This window comes from Carcharhinus amblyrhynchos, chromosome 12 (assembly GCF_965287045.1).
Source record: "Carcharhinus amblyrhynchos chromosome 12, sCarAmb.v2.hapA, whole genome shotgun sequence".
NCBI classification, from domain to species: Eukaryota; Metazoa; Chordata; class Chondrichthyes; order Carcharhiniformes; family Carcharhinidae; genus Carcharhinus; species Carcharhinus amblyrhynchos.
Genome location: NC_137335.1, coordinates 73,407,320 through 73,429,275, shown reverse-complemented (window position 1 = coordinate 73,429,275; position 21,956 = coordinate 73,407,320). Strand labels below are relative to the sequence as shown.

At 43.1% G+C, this 21,956-nt stretch overlaps 1 protein-coding gene across 1 annotated transcript in view; it reads right to left on the bottom strand.

Moving 5' to 3' along the window:
* The window catches only part of ttc27 (tetratricopeptide repeat domain 27), a 200,682-nt gene that overhangs the window by 92,540 nt on the left and 86,186 nt on the right, over nt 1-21,956 (bottom strand). The window contains exon 10 of the mRNA XM_080200718.1: nt 10,249-10,362. Within this exon, the coding sequence (XP_080056844.1) occupies nt 10,249-10,362 (114 nt within the window). The remainder of the gene's footprint in view (nt 1-10,248; nt 10,363-21,956) is intronic.

Here is a 21,956-nt window from a genome sequence, read left to right as displayed (position 1 = left end):
AGGAGAGTCCAAAGAGCTTCTAAAAATACATGAAGGGCAAAAGAGTAACAAGGGAGAGAGTAGGGCCTCTTAAGGATCAAAGAGGTCATCTATGTGCGGATCCACAAGAGAGGGTGCGATCCTAAATGAATATTTCTCGTCAGTATTTACTGTTGAGAAAAGCATGGATGTTAGGGAACTTGGGGAAATAAATAGTGATGTCTTGAATAGTGTGCATATTACAGAGGAGATGTTGCTGGGAGTCTTAAAGCGCATCAAGGTAGATAAATCTCCGGGACCTGATGGAGTGTATCCCAAGACATTGTGGGAGGCTAGGGAGGAAATTGCAGGTTTCCTACGCGAGATATTTGAATCATTGATAGTCACGGGTGAGGTGCCTGAAGATTGGAGTGCGGCAAATGTTGTGCTTTTGTTTAAAAAGGGCTGCAGGGAAAAGCCTGGGAACTACAGGCCAGTGAACCTCACATCTGTGGTGGGTAAATTATTGGAAGATATTTTGAGAAACAGGATCTACAGGCATTTAGAGATGCAAGGACTGATTAGAGACAGTCAAGATGGCTTTGTGATTGGAAAATCATGTCTCACAAATCTGAATGAGTTTTTTGAAGGGGTAACCAAAAAAGTAGATGAGAGCAGTGTAGTTGATGTTATCTACATGGACTTTAACAAGACCTTTGATAAGGCACTGCATGGTAGGTTGTTGTATAAGGTTAAATCTCACAGGATCCACGGTGAGGTATCTAAATGGATACAAAATTGGCTTCTGGGTGGTTGTAGAAGTTTGTTTTTCAAATTGGAAGTCTGTGACCAGCAATGTGCCTCAGGGATCAGTGCTGGGCCCACTGTTATTTGTCACTTATATTAATGATTTGGATGAGAATATAGGAAGCATGGTTAGTAAGTTCGTAGATGACACTAAGATTGGTGGCATAGTGGACAGTGAAGAAAGTTATCCCCAGTTGCAATGGGATCTTGATCAATTGGGCCAGTGGGCTGATGAATGGGAGATGGAGTTTAATTTAGACAAATGCAAGGTGTTGATTGGACCAGGGCAGGACTTACTCAATTAATGGTAGGGTGTTGGGGAGAGTTACTGAACCGAGAGATCTAGGGGTATATGTTCATAGCTCTTTGAAAGTGGAGTCACAGGTGGACAGAGAGATGAAGAAGGCATTCGGCATACTTGGTTTCATCGGTCAGAACATTGAATACAGGAGTTGGGACATCTTGTTGAAGTTGTACAAGACACTGGTAAGCCCACACTTGGAATACTGTATTATAGAAAGAATATTATTAAACTAGAAAGAGTGCAGAAAAGATTTACTAGGATACTACTGGGACTTGATGGATTGAGTTATAAGGAGAGGCTGAATCGACTGGGACTTTTTTCTCTGGAGCGTAGGAGGCTGAGGGGTGACCTTATAGACGTCTATAAAATAATGAGGGGCATAGACAAGGTAGATGGTCAATATATTTTCCCAAAGGTAGGGGAGTCTAAAACTAGAGGGCATAGGTTTAAGGTGAGAGGGGAGAGATACAAAAGTGTCCAGAAGCAATTTTTTCACACAGAGGGTGGTGAGTGTCTGGAACAAGCTGCCAGATGTAGTAGTAAAGGACGGGTACAATTTTGTCTTGTAAAAAGCATTTAGATAATTACATGGGTACGATGGGTATAAAAGAATATGGGCCAAATGCAGGCAATTGGGATTAGCTTAGGGGTTTTAAAAAAAAGGGTGGCATGGACAAGTTGGGCCGAAGGGCCTGTTTCCATGCTGTAAACCTTTATGACTCTATGTCTGATTGTGACAGGACTGCAGAGCTTAGATCTGATCTGTTGGTTGTGGGATTGCTTAGCTCTGCCTATCACTTGTCGCTTATGCTGTTTGACACGCATATAGTCCTGTGTTGTAGCTTCACAAGGTGGTACCTCGTTCTTAGGTGCTGCTCCTAGCATGGTCTCCCGCACTCTTCATTGAAGCGGGGTTGATCCCCTGGCTTCATGTCTGTAAGGTACGATTCCATCAGCATGAAAATGTCAAGCTGCTCCTTGACTAGTTTGTGAGACAACTCTCCCAATTTTGGATCAAGTCCTCAGATGTTAGTAAGGAGTACTTTGCAGGGTTGACAGGGCTGGGTTTGCCGTTGTTGTTTCTGGTGTCTAGGTTGATGTCAGCTGATCCATCCAGTTTCATTTCTTTTATAGTCTTTGCAGCATTTGGATACAACCGAGTGTCTTCTGAGGTGATTTCAGAGAGCATTTAAGTGTCATCTGTGGGTATGGAGTCAAATGCAGGCCAGACTAGGTAAGGACAATAGATTTACTTCCCTAAGGAACAGTAATGAACCAGATTGGTTTTTGCGACAAGTGGCAATGGTTTCATGGTATATCTTAGGCATTTTCATTGAATTCAAATTCCGCCATCTGCAGTGGTGGGATTCAAACCCAGGACCCAGAACATTACCCTGGGTCTCTAGATTACTAAAAGCAAAATGTGGATGCTGTGAATAAAAATAGGAAACACTGGATAAGCTCAGCAGGTCTAGCAGCATCTGTGGAGAGAGAAACAGAGTTAAAATTTCAAGGCCTTTTCTCTCCACAGATGCTGCCAGATCTGCTGAGATTATCCAGCATTTTCTGCTTTCATCCCTGAATTACTAATCCACTGACAATTCCACTGCACCACCTCCTCCCCAGTCTATTTGCTCTTTTACTTCCATGTAAAGATTTCAAAATCTGGATCTTGATACATTTCTATTTTTATCATGCGCATTCTCTGTTCCAAAAGTGTAAAATGTCATTCACCCATGTTAAAGTATATGGTAGACTCTCTTAACCTATGTCCACCCAATGCCGCCTTTGTCTTCCTCAGTTTGCCATGCCTTACCTCTTTATTTGGTGTCATTAGTCAACATTATTATTCCACACTGCCTACGGTAGAATCCTTCATTTACATAAATATGTAACATATATGTATACACATTAAATTATCGGACAAGATGCCCGAGACGCAGAGCCCAAGGGCCTATTCAAAGCTACACTGACATTCGGAGAAATTGTTGGTTATCTTTCTTCTACATTTCAATCACTCAGCCAACCCCCAATCCATGCTACCTCTGAACTTTTATTTAAACCATGGGTTTTATACTCTCCAATGTGTCACTTTGTCAAAGGCTTGCACTCCCTTTGTCTGAGCTCTGACAATTTCCTCAAAATAACCGATTCATTGAGATAAGCATGACATTCTGCCCTTTACAGAACCAGCTCACAACAACTCTTCCTGATTTTGATCTTGAGCCGTTTTTCCAACAAATGTGGGGATGCCTGAACCCCAGTTGCCTGATTTATCCTGTTTCCCTTGTCAAACTTAACCCCTTGCTACAACTACAGTTTCCAAAGGAGGTTAGAAGTTTTTAGTAGTCCCTCTGCTATTTCATCATATTTCTGTCCTCACTTTTCTGAACAAGAGACCAACCACCCCTACTGGAATAAATTGGCCCTGATAAAACAGGTTAGGTTACACATTGGATTTGTGTGCAAATATTGGGCAGAAATGAGGCAAGGATTTTGAATCCTGGATGCACTGTGGGAAGCATGAAATCTCACCACAAAACAATAAGTCTACGTAGCGGTAATTGAGTCTGTGTCTATATATGCCCTGTTTGTGAACCCAACTCTCCACTCACCTGATGAAGGGGCAGCGCTCCGAAAGCTCGTGCTATCAAATAAACCTGTTGGACTTTAACCTGGTGTTGTGAGACTTTTTACTGTGCTTACATAGTGATGAGTTGTGTGAGGTTGTGTAAATTAAAACTTGTACCTTTACTGTTTTGATCTTTAATGCATTTTCACTGTCAATACCAGAGTGGGTAAATAAGCTATGTGGTCTGGCACTGAACTTTACATCATGTCACCCAATTGATTTGATTTGATTTATTATTGTCACATGTATTTACAGTGAAAAGTGTTGTTTCTTGCGTGCTGTACAAAGCATACCGTTCATAGAGAAGGAAACAAGAGAGTGTAGAATGTAGTATTGAGAAAAGATCACATCAAGATTTGAACAATTACACATCGCTGCTCCTTTCATAAATCATCAAACCAAAGAATTTCTCAAGTGGGCAAACAACTAATTGTGCATACTCTGCTCCACAAACAACAATAAATGATGAGTGGTATTGGTGGGAGGATAAATGTTGGTCACAGAACATCAGAACATAAGAAATAGGAGCAGGAGTAGGCCATCTAGCCCTTCGAGCTTGCCCCGCCATTCAATAAGATCATGGCTGATCTGTCGTGACTCAGTTCCACATTCCCGCCCTCTCCCCATAACCCTTAATCCCCTCGCTTATCAAAAACCCATCAACCCACATCTTAAAAATATTTAGCGAGGCAGCCTCCACCACTTCAACGGGCAGAGAATTCCAGAGATTCACCACCCTTTGAGTGAAGAAGTTCCTCCTCAACTCCGTTCTAAACCTCCCCCCCTTTATCTTGAGGCTGTGCCCCCTAGTCCTACTGTCCTTTGAGTGGGAAGAGTCTCTCCACCTCTATCCTATCCATCCCATTCATCATCTTATATGTCTCAATGAGATCTCCCCTCATTCTTCACAGTCCCGAATAAAACCTCCTCTGCTCTTCTTTATGACTTCTTTACATAATGCCATGGGGGCCTTATATATCCACCTCAAAAGAGAGATATCTGACAGTGCAGAGCTCCCTCAGTACTGTACTCAGGCTGAAGTATCAGTGTGAATTATACACACAAATCCCTGGCCTGGGGCCTGAATAAACTGCCTTCTGATTCACAAGCAGAAAGGCTAAAACCGAGCCACGGCAACTTGGATTAAGTCCTCCAGCAGTTATAAAAGGTCCCTCATCGTGTGCAGTGATTTATGAAGTAGGTCAGCAAACATGTTGGATAAAAGAACATCCTGTCTAAATAAACTTTGAGGAGGCATTGATAAAGCTTCATCCAAGAGGTCATTAGCAACCTGTAAAGAATTAGAGGCAACATTGCAGCATGGGTTGGAAATTAGTATGGGAGTAGAAGACAGAGAGAAGGGATAATGGAAACATTCTCTGAATGTTGGGATGTGACAAGTGCTCATCCCCAGTGATCTGTATTGGGCCTCATCTTTTCACTATATATAAATTAAAGCCTTGGGTGAAAGTATAATGAGTGTATGAGGGTGGCACAGTGGTTAACCACTGTTGCCTCACAGTGCCAAAGGTCCGGGTTCAATTCCAGCCTCAGATGACTGTGTGGAGTTTGCATGTTCCCCCCACGTCTGCATGTGGTGCTCCGATTTCCTCCCATAGTCCAAAGATAATGCAAGATAGGTAGACTGTCCATCTGAAATTGTCCCTTAGTGCTCCAAAATGTATAGGTTTGGGGAATCGGCGGGGTAAATATGTGGGGTTACAGGGATAGGACCTGGTGAGATGCTCTGTCCGAGTCAGTGCAGATTCAATGGCCTGAATGGCCTCATTCTGCACTGTCAGATTCTTTGGATTCTACGATGTCCAATCTCTCAGACGCCACAGTTAGAAAGCAAAAACAAGTTGAGTCCCATTTGGGTGTCTTACCTTAGCAAGGATGTCAAGATATACAGTACTTTTTTTCTCTAAGTGCCTTCTGGTCTCTAAACCAACTAGTGTTAGTTGTTGAAAATTATCAAGTCAGAATTGGTGAGGGGAAAGTCAGAAGGCAGTACAATTAATAGCTGTATTCCTGTCCTAGGTTTAAGGAAAGATTTACTTCTAAGATCTTGTATTAGAATATTTCTAAGGCAAAAAAAAGTTGAACAGTCCTCCAAAATCAGGCTGAAATCCCTTCAAGTCTCATGAGTTGCCTTTCAAGAACACGACTTCATTATGTTCACTGAAGCTTCCACATCTTGTAATTCCTAGACAGCTTTAAATGATGCTTAACTTCATTGTACGTCCTCCCTGTACAAAATGTTGAATTACTCTAAAAGATTCTTCGACACTTAGCGAAACAAAAATTTGTTAAATATTGAAACCGCGGTCAATATGAATTAAATATTGCAAAACATCAAAATAAATAATGTAATAATCAAGAAACTAAATAACTAGGTAGGAGGTCTATGGACTGCTCTTTTATTTCCATGACAGTTTCAAGAAAAATAACTTTAATATTTTCACTAAACATTCCCACATAATTTAGTTTCCGAATTTGCTTTCATCCATAAATCTAAAGATGTTATAAGTTGTGATCTCCAGGTTTTCATTATGTATTTCCTGATGGTAAAACAAACATACCCATTTTCACCCACACAAGCTCTAATGAAATAAAACAGGAAGAAACAGCAAACAACAAACGGGTTCAAATGGGACATTATATCCTATTCGGCCATGGGTCCATCTCGTAACAGCTCACCAGAAACATTAGGATGTGACCGCAGTAAACTAAGTAGTTGTCATCACACCCTCTCCAACAACCACTTGGGCATTAGGACCATATAAACAGTCCCTGCCAGGGACATACAAGATTGCACTGTAGAACAAGCCTGTAGCATTTCAGTTTCTAATGGTTCCCAAATTAGGTCTTTCGGAGATTACTATTTTCCTATCAGCATCTTCCACGGCACTCAGTGAATCTCAACTTCTTTTAACAACGAGACTATCCAAGAAAGTAATTCTGCTGCTTAAAAGAGTGGACTACTTGCAACGACTGTGTACACCTGGAAATGATCACAATCCACAAATATTCATGCTATTCGCTGATTGTATACATTTCCAGACCACAAAAAATAGTCGCATTGGGCAAGATATACATATTTTCAAAAAATGGTGATGAGGTCTGCAATACCTCAAATATTTTTCATTTGTAAAATCTGCCTTTGTCTCTCCATTCTGAACATTTTAATTGCCTAGAAGGGAGGGCACATGATTTGTTCCTATACCTTCACTATTGCTGCTCTCAGGGAATAGCAAGTGACCACAGGTTGCCCACCATTTATTTTCCATTTCCCATTCCCGTGGGGAAGTGCTTCTGTTCACTGCTGCACCTCAGCAGATGTGGTTGAGCTCTGGGATGCGGGGGGAAGTAATGATCAGACTCTGCCTTATGTAGCTTGCCTCACTTGCTGTGAAGACAAATTGTGTTTCCTTGTCTGAATCTGTAGTCAAATATCCATGATATGCTGTGATGTGGCATTATAACACTTCGTGTAGTTGTAGCTCATCTCAGTTACGCATGAATTTTTTAAATTTTATTACAGAAATTGCATTGAATGGAATTTGAAGGACAGAAATGGATCACTTGACCCTAACCGGTGTGTGCTGGTGTCAATGCTCTACACAAAAGTAAAGGTTTATTTATTCGTATCACAAGTAAGGCTTACATTAATACTGCAATCAAGTTACTGTGAAATTCTCCTAGTTGCCACACTCCGGCGCCTGTTCGGGTCAATGCACAAAACCAGCATATCTTTCAGACTGCAGGGGAAAACTGAAGCACCCAGAAGAAACCCACGCAAACAGAGGGAGAACATGCAAACTCCACCCAGATAGTGACTCAAGCCGGAAACTGAACCCAGATCCCTGGCGCTGTGAGACAGCAGTGCTAACCACTGTGTCACTGTGCCGTCCCACAAGCCTTTGCCCACATTACTTTATCTAATCTTTTCAATATATTCTACTACTTCTTTCGCCCTAATGTACTTAATTAGCTTCCCCTTAAATGTATTCGAAAAGTTAGTAGCCATTTCAAAATTGGACAATATTTGACAATAACCTTTTCATTTTGCTTCAGGGAAGGAGGGGCTGGTGTCTTTTTGGACTGGAGAGTGTGCAGGTCTGAGATGTTCTTGCTGGAGAATGGAACAGTTTTCCCTTTCACACATCCACAGTCAGCATCAAGGATTGAGGACAACAACTTGTATTTATATGTGCCTTTAACACAATTAAGTGGCCCAAGATGCTTCACACAAACATTAGAAGGCAAAATTTAACACAAAGCCACATAGGATGATATTAAAGGAAGAGAGAGGGGGTGGAAAGGCAGAGCGATTTTGGGAGGGAATTCCAGAGATTGGGACTTCGGCAGCTGAAAGTACAGCTACTCTAGGTGGGGGGATTAAGTATCTTTAAGACTGAGGTAGATAGGTTCTTGATCAATAAGGGGATCAAGGATTACAGGGAGATGGTACGAGAATGGGGAAGAGAATCATATCAACCATGACTGAATGGCAGACAGATTCGATGGGCGGAATGGCCTAATTCTGCACCTATATCTTATGGTCTTATGATTAAAATGAAAGCTACTCAAGATGGCAAGATGTGCACAGTTATCTTGAGAAGCTGAAGGAGATTAGAGAGATGGGATGAGGCAAGGCCATGGAGGAATGTGAAAACAAGGATAACAACTTTAAAATGAAGATGCTGCTTAGACCAGTGCCAATATAGACCAATGAGCACAGGGGTGGTTGGTGAATAGGACTTGATGTGAGGAAGGAAATGGAAGCAGTTTTGCTTGACTTTAGCCTTACAAAGGATAGAATGTGGGGGGCCAGCCTGTGGTGCACTGGAATAGTCAAGTTCAGAGGTAGCAGTAGGCATGGATGAGCGATTCAGTGCAGATGAACAGAGGCAGAGGCTAGGTCCACCAACGCTACCAAGGTGGAATGATGTGGTCATCGTGATGGCACAAATATGTGGTCGGAAACTCAATTCAAGCAAGCAGTCTGAGGGTTTAGGGACAGTGAACAAGTTGAGACATGTGATTGTGAGGTACATTTGGGTGATGTCAATGTACATGTGATAACTAGTGTGTTTCTGGATGATGTTGCCAAGCGGAAAGCATGTAAATAAGAAATGAAGAAAAGGCCAAGGATAGATCTTTGGGGTATCAGAGGTAACAGTGCCCGAGTTCTTTATTCTTTGGCTATGATTAGATAGATAAGAATGAAACCAGATGAGTGTAGTTCCATCCAGTTGGGCCACAGTGGAGGAAAGTAGTACAGTTAATTGTGTCAAAGGCTGCAGACGGAGTAAGAAGTATGAGGAGGAATAGTCTTGAGATAATAGGTCAAGTAAGCAACAGACAGTGGCACAGTAAAGTTGTATTGACTCCAACAAGATATCCTCACAGCTCTGATTAAGATTGGCAATTCAGGAACAAATCAATGACAGCTTGGTGCAGGGTCCATATCTACTCAGAACTGGGTTAAGATTAATGACTGTGAGTGAAGAGACTTTCATCCCATCAGTCTGAATTGGACACTGGGTTCCACAACAATAATGAGATGAGTGACTGATCCGTTTGCTGGGTTTTATTGGTGGTTCTAGTTGAAGAGAAATGCTGGCTGAGACAGACAGCCTCTCTGCTCCACTTTGAATATCGCCTGAGGAATCTTGCTATCAAAAACTTCGACAATGCAATAAACAGGCAGGATCTACGTTTAGTTTTTTTTGACAATAAGCCAACATTGCAGCAATCTTTCAGTATAGCACTGGACTGGCAGCCTAGATTGCAAACTCAGGTCATGGTAGAAGGCTTAAATCAATTAACTTTCATGCAGAGGTTTACAGTGTCACCAACTGAGCACCAACACTATTATAGTTCTGTGCCTTGACCCCATCACTTATCTCTTAACCAATGCCACTAAGAACAATTTGTCTCTCTGACTGTGTGAAACTTGGCTGCCACATTTACCTAGATGACAACTTCAATGGATGTGGGACATGCTGTGAAGAAAGATGGCATATAAATGCAAGTTCTTCTTACTGGCATATTACTTCACAGAATGCTTCAGTAGACATCAGTATCTGCGTCTCACTGATGTATCTTGCCATTTAATTTTAACCTCCAGAATCAAAGTCCTGTTGGCGTACAAGAAAATATTTCCTTCACTCGACTTTGCAAAAAGGAACTTTAAAACATTTGAATCACTGAGTAAGAATGTTCAAGACAAAGTGCGTCCATGTTAACTTTCTGTTCTTCAGTAGCAACAGTGGAGTCGGCAGGTTTCCTACACGACTGAGTGGGTGAGGCGCACAGGAGGGCTCATTCAAAGGATCAGGATGTTCTATTTAGCACCACAGGATCTATAGCTGTAGATCATTGCTCAGGATGTTGCTTCATACAAACTGGATCTTGTAACTTGCCAATTTCCCTTTCATCCCAGATAGACAGGGATGTGCTGACACATATCCTGCCTCACATATCCTCATGTTGCATGTAAAGCGAATAAACACTTATAACGGCAGTAGCAGTGTCCTACCTGTGTCTGCATCATTGCACGTTCAATCCGACGGAAGCTACCTTTCTCCAGTTTTGTTCTCAACATCAGTGTGGTCACCTGAATGGCCCAGAACTTTGGCTGAGACAGAATATACTGCAACACAAGAAGAATTATATACAAGAAGTTTTAAAAGGAAAAGTAATAGTGTTCAGAATTAAAATTCAATAAATAGAAAAGTTACAAAAATTAAAGCAGACTCTTGGACTAATTTACTATTTGGTGTTTCTTTTCAGAACAGAATATACATTTAATTCCAATTTTATCAGTGCATTGTAAATAAATAATTATTCTTTGTGTCAAGAAGTTGATGTTCATGAGATTCACCTACCACATTTCAAAAATTTCATAGAGTCCCTACAGTGTAGAGGAGGCCATTTGGCCCATCGAGCCTGTACTGACCACAACCACACCCAGGCCCTAATCCCATAACCCAACACATTTACCCTGCTAATCTTCTTGACACTAAGGTCACTTCTGGCACGGCCAATCTACCTAACCCACACATCTTTGGACAAAATCAACATATAGATAACACAAAAATCAAACCCCATTAATGCCAGCTTTTGAAACATTCCAATCTCAGTGGATCCACTGCTGCCTTACAGCGATAGGGTCTGGGTTCAATGCCGGCCTTAGGTGACTGTCTGTGTGGAGTTTGCATGCCCTCCACATATCTGCATGGGTTTCCTCCCATACTTCAAAGATGTGTGGGTTACATGGATTGGCCATGCTAAATTGCCCCTTAGAGTCCGAAGATGTGTAGGGGTAGGAGATCAGTGGGGTAAATGCGCAGGGTTACAGAGATAGAGTGGGGAGCCTGAATGAGATGCTCAGGCAGAGTCGGCGCGGCCCCGATGGGCTGAATGGTTTCCTTCTGCATTGTAGGGATTCTGTGGCTCTATGACCCAATCTCATCTGATCTTTGTTATATCTAATAAGGGTAACCTGTTTAAGGGAATAACATGGGATGGCCCTGGCTCCCTTACATACAGAAGTTAGCAAATAAAAACATAATTTACTATTTTAAGAGCAACATTATATTATCAAAACTTGATGCTCTTCATTATGTGAGCAAAATGATATTTTATTCCTGGTGTGACATGGATGGATTTGGAGAACTCTAATGACCAGTTTCAATGAACAAACCAGAGAAACAAATCTGTTTATTGACCTTTTTTTAACCTTTAAAGTACAAAACGAATCCAGCAAAGCGGCACAATGCAAACAGACCAACCTATATGCACAGGGGTCCCTTCCTCCTCCTCAATGAGGGTTTGACCCAAGCAATTCAGGCTTCCAGCCACGCCTCTGAAAGGAATCCTCAGTTCTTAAGTGGGGCGGTGGGGGGGAACCTTAGCAAGATGCAATTCTACAATTCAATAGCCTTCCACTCAAAGCCTACCTCACGCAGAAAGCATGGCAACATGCCACTGCAATATATCTGCAACAGGATCAGGAGAGACAAAGTAAGGGGACAGATAAGTTTTATTAAAAAAACACAACTTGAGATAAGAAACGTGCATGACTGCCAATAAACTAATATTGACTTCGAGTTACTATGCCAACTAACTCTTGAAATAACTGATACACACCTTGACCCAGGGGAAATAAAATGTAGTCAATGCTTTGAAAGGACCACCCAAATGCCCTATGTTTATAGAATCCTACAGTTCAAATGGAGGCCATTCGGCCCTTTGAGTCTGCACAGACCACAATCTCATCCAGGCCCTATTCCCATAATCCCATGCATTTAGCCTAGTTAGCCCCCCTGACGTTAAGACTGTGCCTAACCCGCACATCTTTTTGGAATGTAGGAGGAAACTGGAGCACCTGGAGGATGCCTTGGTGGTTATTTTCCAGACGTCGCTGGATTCCGGGGAAGTGCCGGAAGATTGGAAAGCGGCTAATGTTGTTTAAGAAGGGTGGCAGGCAAAAGGCAGGGGATTATAGGCCGGTTAATTTAACGTCTGTTGTAGGTAAAATGTTAGAATCCGTCATCAAGGAGGAAATAGCGAGGCATCTTGAGGGGAATTGCTTGATAGAGCAGACACAGCACGGTTTTGTTAAGGGAAAGTCGTGTCTGACAAATTTATTGGAGTTCTATGAGGATGTGTCTAGGGCGGTGGATAGAGGAGAGCCAGTGGATGTGGTCTTTCTTGATTTTCAGAAGGCGTTTGACAAGGTACCTCGCAAGAGGTTATTGCAGAAGGTAAGGGGGCATGGAGTTGGGGGTAGGGTGTTAGCGTGGATAGAGGATTGGCTGTCAAATAGGAGGCAGAGAGTGGGGGTTAATGGGTACTATTCGGATTGGCAGTTGGTGACTAGTGGAGTGCCCCAGTGGTCGGTGCTGGGGCCTCAGCTATTTACCATTTATATAGATGATCCGGAGGAGGGAACCGAGTATATGGTGTCAAAATTTGCTGATGACACCAAGATTGGTGGAACGGCAAATTGCGCGGAGGGTGTGGAGAGTCTGCAGAAGGATCTAGATAGGCTGGGCGAATGGGCCAGGAACTGGCAAATGGAATTTAATGTTGGCAAGTGCGAGGTGGTCCACTTTGGTAGGAATAATGGTAGGAAGGACTATTACTTACGTGGCGAAAAACTGCAGCAGGCGACGGTGCAGAGGGACCTCGGGGTCCTTGTGCATGAGTCGCAAAAACCCAGCCTGCAGGTGCAGCAGGTGGTCAGGAAGGCGAATGGGATGCTGGCCTTCATAGCGAGGGGGATTGAATATAAAAGTAAGGAGGTCTTGCTGCGGCTGTATAGGGCATTGGTGAGGCCACAGCTGGAGTACTGTGTGCAGTTTTGGTCGCCGTACTTACGCAAGGATATTTTGGCCTTGGAGGGAGTGCAGAGGAGGTTTACTAGGCTGACACCGGAGTTGAGGGAGTTGAGCTATGAGGAGGGGCTGATTAAACTAGGCTTGTAGAGGGATCTCGGGGTCCTTGCGCATGAGTCGCAAAAACCCAGCTTGCAGGTGCAGCAGGTGGTCAGGAAGGCTAATGGGATGCTGGCCTTCATAGCGAGACGGATTGAATATAAAAGTAGGGAGGTCTTGCTGCGGCTGTATAGGGCATTGGTGAGGCCACAGCTGGAGTACTGTGTGCAGTTTTGGGCGCCATACTTACGCAAGGATATTTTGGCCTTGGAGGGAGTGCACAGGAGGTTTACTAGGCTGATGCCGGATTTGAGGGGGTTGAGCTATGAGGAGAGGCTGAATAAACTAGGCTTGTACTCGTTAGAGTTTAGAAGAATGAGGGGAGATTTCATTGAGACGTATAAGATGATGAATGGGATGGATAGGATAGAGGTGGAGAGACTCTTCCCGCTCAGAAAGGACAGTAGGACTAGGGGGCACAGCCTCAAGATAAAGGGGGGGCAGTTTAGAACGGAGTTGAGGAAGAACTTCTTCACTCAAAGGGTGGTGAATCTCTGGAATTCTCTGCCCGTTGAAGTGGTGGAGGCTACCTCGCTAAATATTTTTAAGAAGCAGGTTGATGGGTTTTTGATAAGAGAGGGGATTAAGGGTTATGGGGAGAGGGCGGGAATGTGGAACTGAGCCACGACAGATCAGCCATGATCTTATTGAATGGCGGGGCAGGCTCGAAGGGCCAGATGGCCTACTCCTGCTCCTATTTCTTATGTTCTTATGTTCTCGTTAGAGTTTAGAAGAATGAGGGGAGATCTCATTGAGACATATAAGATGATGAATGGAATGGATAGGATAGAGGTGGAGAGACTCTTCCCGCTCAGAAAGGACAGTAGGACTAGGGGGCACAGCCTCAAGATAAAGGGGTGGAGGTTTAGAACGGAGTTGAGGAGGAACTTCTTCACCCAAAGGGTGGTGAATCTCTGGAATTCTCTGCCCATTGAGGTGGTGGAGGCTGCCTCGCTAAATATTTTTAAGACGCGGGTTGATGGGTTTTTGATAAGCGAGGGGATTAAGGGTTATGGGGAGAGCGCGGGAATATGGAACTGAGCCACAACAGATCAGCCATGATCTTATTGAATGGCGGGGCTGGCTCGAAGGGCTGGATGGCCTACTGCTGCTCCTATTTCTTATGTTCTTATGTTATGTTCTTAAAACCCACGCAGGCACAGGGAGAATGTGCAGACTTCACATAGACAGTGACCCAAGCCAGGAATCGAATCTGAGTCCCTGGCGTCATGAGGCAGCAGTGCTAACCACTGTGCCATCCCATACTTTAAGCTAAAGTATTTCTAAATATCATTGACTTGGAATTTGTGTCACTTGGCTTGGCTATTGGGGATTCCACTGCATCAGTCTAAGACATTCACTCTAATTAGTTTCTCTTTAAAAAAAATGCATACCAGTACAAAATGGGTAGAATTGTTGGAGTGTGCTGAATACACGCTCAAAGGGAAAAAGAAAGGGTCTGAGGAAACAGGGTAGAGCTAACAGTGCATGAGAAAAAGAGATAGCTTCCTACACATCCTGTTATTCCAAACACAGGGAGACTCCCATCTTCTGCAGAGCTAATTTTGTTCACAAGGAAGTCAGCACTATTCGTCATGTACAACCCAACATCCTTTAATACACTGAAAGAAAATTCCCACATTAAAGTGCTCCAGTTGATTTGGGATAATGATTAGTTGTGGACATTAAACAATCTGCCAATAATGGATCCAAAAACATCCGAAACCAAACTAAGTCTAATAAGAACCACAGTGTTTATTGGAAAGTGAGTCATACCCATAGGAATTGCTTTCTGCCAGTAATGGTTCTGCTTGTGCAATTTATATGTTTTTTTTTACACATTGCTGCGCAGGTTTCGCTTGGTACCATGTCCAGCTGCAGTCATTTAAAGCTGCAGTAGCACTAAAATATATTTCAATTTGTTCCAATACCAAAAGCTGTCCAATGGGACAAAGGACAACAAATTTCCCCAACTCTAATCGTGCATAATTTAGTCTGTATATTTACCTCACAAAGGAAGAGGAAAGAATGATGAGGAAGGGGTTAGGGAAAGAAGTTTAGTTTGAAGGCATCACGCAGGCTCATTGGGAAACTATGTCTGAATTACAGAATCGCTACAGTGCAGAAAGAGGCTGTTCGGCCCATCAAGTCTGCACTGACAACAATCCCACAAAGGCCCTATTCCTGTAACCTCTACCATTTACCCTATCAATTCCCCTGACACTAAGAGGCAATTGAGCACGGCCAATCCATCTAGGGAAATTGGAGCACCCGGAGGAAACCCATGCAAAGGGAGAACGTGCAAACTCCACACAGACACTCACCCAAGGCCGGAATTGAACCGGGATCTCTGGTGGTGTGAGGCAGCAGTGCTAACCACCGTGCTGCCTATTGTTTGGACAATGAGTTGATCTGACCATGGGGCTCAGTAATGAAGCGTTGGGCGGAAATTTCTGGGCAACCTGGCAGAGGCGGCTCACCATTGGCTAGCAGTGGGATCTTCTGATCCCACCATTGGCAACAGCGTTTCCTGCTGACAGCACCACTCGCCGCCGGGAAATCCACGGGGATGAACCGTCACTGGGAGCAGAAAAGATCCCACCAGTGTGAGTGACCAGAAGATCTGGTCCAAGAGTTTTGTCTGTCCAATCAGAGCTTTTTTATCACACAACTGCAATGTTCTTTTCAACTTTACACAGCAGCCACCTTAATGGCTTTTGTGAGAATTCCAATTCAGGATCAAATTATGCTAAACATTAGGCACTTCTGAACAAAGGGTTTGCCTCCGTGAGCAACAGAGCTACACCTGCAACCATTTCGGATGGGTCTTTAAAGTTAAGGGAGGAGGAGGTTTCTATCCTAGTGATCTTCCAAGATGTGCCCTATAGCTGTAAGTGTGTTGTGCTGACTCAGCGTTAACCAGTTCCTTTGTAAATCTGCAGCTTGCTCAATTCAATCCAATTCCAAGGTGACCTCAGAGGTTTTTCCATTTGTGGAGTTCTATTTGGGTCCAATGGGAACTTGATATCCAAAGTATGACATTTTTGGAGCTATGGCTCCTATTGATTCATTGGGAAGCAAAGGACAGCTGGTCTTTTCCAGAGTTCTGTCCTCTTGAGTCAATTTTTTAATGGGTTTTCTTACTGGTCATGCAAATGTATACTAGAGACCAGTATCATCAGCAGTTTCTCAATGATTAAGAGGAAATGTCCAATAATTATCAGCTTAAACATCAAATTACCTTTCAGCCTTATTTCTTGTATTGTCCCACATCATTAATGTATCATTTAGCTCCTATTCCGCTTGTAAATTTGTGAGGCCCCTGACCTTAAGACTATATTGAAACGCTGGCACAATATCGAAATTATGATGGAGAAAAAGCTTCAGCTGTGTCCCGCTGACCAAACCAGGGATTAAGGTTATGCTAACTCTGGAAGGAAAATGGTCTGTGCAGCATAAAGCTGAAGTAGTTTGTCTTGTTGTGAGATTGAATGCACAAGTGATACCCAATAGATATCATTCAGCAGACCCAAATATCTTGACAGCTGTACAAAAAGCAGCAAGGAAAAGGTCTGAAGTGTAAATAAAAATATCTATGATCTTCTGTTCATTAACACTTGCAGGTAACTCACCTGAACAAGTGAGCGTAATTCTGCTAGGAACCAACTGTTAATTAACTCAAATTAAATGCCGTCAGTATGCAGTCAATTTTACTTACTGTTTATATGTGAAACTATGGAACTGGGAGTGGCTCGAGCTTTGCTCAGTTTGAAATGCCCAGAAGGGGAGAAATGCAAGGGAGCGTGCATGAGCTCATTGTGTGCCTTGAGCTTTTCAATAAAGAATAGCTTGGCTTTAAGCACTGAGTTTTACTGAGTGGGAGCCTGCCCATCAACTCCTGTAGACAACAAAAACATAGCTACAGCCAAAGTCAGTTTAGTGACTCCAGTTTTCCCATCCTTGCATGTGTGAGCTTATCTGCACAGTTCACTTAGTCTACTCATATCTGCCTAGTAATACAGTAAAATTACTTCACTGTATATTTATTATACGTCTTAGCCCATAGATTGTTATCATCAGGTTTTCTAACTGTTCATAAATCCCTCTCATTACTGCACGTCCTCCAGTCTTTCAGTGATATCTTCTTTACAATGCCAAGTTTTTGCATAATGAAAGAGTCCGGGTGGCACATTAGGATTGCATACTGTCCTACTTTCCCAATTGTTAATAAGTCCCTGTCATTATTGCATGCCCTCTATTCTGTTGGTGACGTTTTGTCCACATTGCTGTTGTGTACAAGGAAACGGACTGGGTGGCGTACCAGGATCGGGCTTTTATTGCAGGGAGCTTGTCTTAATTCCAGTAGAGATAAGCAGAACTAAAGTCTTCTCTCTGTGTATACTTGTACAGTCTGGACAATTTCAAAATAGCTCCTATAGGTTCTGCCCTACAGCACAAAGCCACAGCCTTGTTTAGGAATGCCACAAGTTAAGCAAGAAGAAACATTCATATTGTTGCAGTTACTGATATTTGCTGGGCAATTGTAGAGCTGAAATAAAGCAGCCTATATGCGCTTGAGAATATTTCATGCTGACACCAGGGTTGCTGAATTGCTCATGCGGAAAGCTGGCTCTAACCCGATGGGCTAAATGGCCTCCAAAATTGTTAAACTAAACTCTCTCACCCCAGAGGATAGTTATCGCACAAAACAAATAGTCTGCAAATTATTCTCAGAGTAATCTTTTAGGCTTAAAGTCGCACTTCGAATTCCATTCTTGACGTGACAGTACAGTTGATGTCACATTTACTGCCCATTTGTAACTGCTAGGTGGTTTGCTAAATTTCTCAAAAGGGCTTTGACAATCAATCTACTGGGTACAATCCAGTAGTTTTCATTACTGCTAGTTCTTGATTTGTTGGATTCTGTATCAAGGGGCGGCATGGTAGCACAGCGATTAGCACTGCTGCCTCACAGCAAGGACCCGGGTTCGATTTGGCTTGGGTCACTATCCGTGTGGAGTCTGCACATTCATCCCATTCCTGCATACATTTCCTCCACGTGCTGTTTCCTCCCACAGTCCAAAAGACATGCTGGTTAGGTGCACTGGTCATGTTAAACTCTCCTTCAGTATACCTGAACAGGTGCTGGAGTGTGGCGACTGGGGGATTTTCACAGTAACTGCATTGCAGTGTTAATGTAAGCCTACTTGTGACACTAATTAATAAACTTTAACAGGATATGACTTGAACCCATCACCCTGAAATTGTTCGTCCAGGATCATAACCACTCCTGCCCTTACATTAGCAGCACAGCTGATCCTTGCATGAATAGTTCATTGCACTGTGGAGTGTGGGAAAGGAAGGCCCACGAGAATTTGCTAATACACGGCGCTGAAGTCTCTGTACAATCTTTTGTAAATAGACAGGGGTTATCTGTCCACAAAAGTGGCGAACTCAACCTCTGGCCGTTGACAGACAGTCTGAAAAGAGTTTGCGTAGTGTGAAGTACTTTTTCAGCTGGTGTGTATTATTTGGATCACAAACCAAAAATATGAGAAAGGTTGCTGTCAAGCCCTAGATGGGGAGATACTGTCCAGAACACTCATCGCACAGTCACAACTATTGCTCACGTGTGCCCACACACTGGTCTTCAGCAATTCAAATCAGTCACGTTCTCCACTCTTCCTACTCAAATGAGTCAAAGTGACCTGCTCATCCAATCACGCCCACACCACTTTCCTTTGCCAGTCACATATTCCTCTTAATATTCCTTCTCTCTAAATCAGTCCATCTATAATGTGCAACGTTTGTACTTGTGGCAACACCATCATGTTCACTTTCTTGTGCTAATCAGCTGTGGCAGAGAGGCGATGGCCTTGTGATATTATCGCTAGACTATTGATCCAGAAACTCAGCGAATGCTCTGGGGACCCGGGTTCGAATGCAACCACAGCAGATGGTGGAATTTGAATTCAATAAAAAAAAAATCTGGAATTAAGAATCTACTGATGATCATGAAACCATTGTGATTGTCAGAAAAACCCAAGTGGTTCACTAATGTCCGTTAGGGAAGGAAATCTGCTGCCTTTACTTGGTCTGGTCTATATGTGACTCCAGAGCCACAACAATGTGGGTTGATTCTCAACTGCCCTCTGGACTAAGGATGGGCATAAATTCTGGCCAGCCAACGATGCCCATGCCCCACGAATGAATGAAAAAAAAATAATGCTCTTTTTCTCTCTATTGTTGGTGCATAAGCTCCAGAGGTGCTAGCCCAACAGATCACTTTTCATGTATGAGTAGTAGGCACTGGTTGCTGCTTCAAAAATGAGGACGAAGGGGGCATCAAGCCAAGCAAAGTCCTATCCCATTCCAACATGGCTACATTCAACACACTTTCTAGCAGGGAGCATCAAGGCAGTGAAACTTGGTTGAGTCCGCTATGACTGCAGTACACCATTCTTCTTGACCTGTCTGCAGCCTTTGGAATGGTTGATTGCATCATCTTCCTTTAAAGTCCTTCCCCTAGGTTAGCTAAGTGGCCTGGGGTCAATTTCGGCCATGTCACATCATCTCCGTGTCAGTGTGAGCTTCCTCCGAATGTTCTGGTTTCCTCCCATACTCCAAAGATGTGCAGGTTAGGTGGATTGGCCTTGCTAAATTGTCCCTTAGTTTCTAAGATGTGCAGGTTCGGAGAATTGGCTATGTGTGGGGTTATAGGGTTACGGTGGGAAATGCAGCCTAGACGGGATGCTCTTTCAGTCGGTGCAGACTCGATGGGCCGAATGGCTTCTTCTGCACTGCAGGATGCTACAGTGCACTATGTTTTGTCACTATGTTGAAAAAAACTCAGTTGATCAGCCATGCTAAATTGCCCTTTAGCCTCAGGTAGATTAGTAGGGTAAATACGTGGGGTTACGGGCCTGGGTGGGACTGCTTTTGGTGCAGGCTCAGAGGGCCAAATGGCATCTTTCTGAACTGTAGTGAATCTACGATTCAATGATTCTCTGTACAACAGTCCTTTCCCGGTTCTACTCTTTCCTTTCTACCCAAAACTAGAAAATCCCCTACAATGGATTTTCCTGTCATTCCAACACACCTACCTCTAAAGATCCTTAAGGGTCTTTCCTCTGCCTCTCTCCTATTTCACTTTGACACACTGCCTTCAGCGACATCATCCAAAGGCATGCTATCAGGTTCCACACAAACTTTGATGGCATCCAGCTCTACCTCACTGTCACTTCCCTTCACTGCCTACGGCAACAATCTGGATATAGACACTGAGGGAGTGGTGTCAAAATTTGTTTTTGTTCATGGTAACAAAATAGGAGGTATAGGTAACACTTTAGATGATCAAAGAAAACCACAAAAAGACACTGAGAAGGTGGGGGAAATGAGCTGAAAGGTGGCGGAGGGAATTTAATATCTGGAAGCATGAGGCAATACACTGCAGTTGAGGGAAAAACAGCAAACACAATGTTCTAAAGGGAAGTAAGTCTGATGCTACAGAAAAACAGGGAGACAGGGTACAGGTTCACAGGACATTAAGACGGCTGCTCAGATTAATAAGTCTGCACAAAAGCTAATGGAATTCTAGGTATTATCTCAAGAGGTACAGAATATAAAAGGCAAGAGATAATACTGAGCCCATATACAGAAATTTAATAAAACGTCAGTTAGAGTACAATATCACAGGCAGAATTGGGCTCCATAGTATTGCAAGAATATTGAAGTTTGAGGCCGGGAACAGTGCAGATTCAGTGGGATCTTACCTGGTATGGGGAAATACAACTACAAGACCCATGAAAGAAACTTTTTTTTTCATTACAGTGACGTAAATAACAAGGCAATATGATATGATTGTTTATAATTACAAAAGGATAGTATAGAACAGATAGAAGCAAAATGTTTCAAATAGTCAGAGAGTTAAGAACAAGTGACCGTTGAGACAAAACTATGCAAGAAATTTACAACAACGGAACTTCATTGCGGGTTGCAAAACTGTGGCACTCACTTCCAAGGTCAGCAGTTAAGGCACAGACAGACAACGTTCAAGATTGGATTGGATCAGTGGATGTAGATAAATGGGTTGAAAGGATATTGGAACATGTTTAAACTATTCACTTAAATGAAGGTAAATGGCAGGTTGGGCCAAATGACTTGTTTGCATGTTTGCAGCTTCTATGTATGTCTACACAAACCCAAAAAGATTACAGGTTGGATCCTAGTCTTTGCTGGTTCGCTGATCTCAACTGGAGTATAACCAGCTAAAAGCAAAACACTGCTGATGCTGGAATCTGAGACAAAAACAGAAAATGCTGGAAAGTCTCAGCAGGTCTGACAGCATCTGTGGGGAGAGAACAGTGCCAACGTTTCAAGTCTAGATGACCCTTGTCAAGGCTCTGTGTGTACACATGTGCATTTGCGTGTCTGCGTGCACATATGAACATTTGCGTGAGCTCATACAAGCATGTGTGTGTGGCACGTTGCTTGGGGAAGGGCATGTATTTGCAGAGGATGAAGTTCAGACTGGTTTCAGATCTACGGCCTCCGACATTCATGGTCAAGAGCAGGAGTTCTTATGTAAAGGATCAAGAACCATCTTATTTGGATTACCCTGCAGGAAGCAATGACGGGCAGGAAAGCCCCTCATTTGCTGCTGTTATTTACATTATTTTTGTTGCTCTCGACCTCTTAAGTTTGAACAAAGCAGACGCAGGGACCACACGGTGGAAAATGATTACAT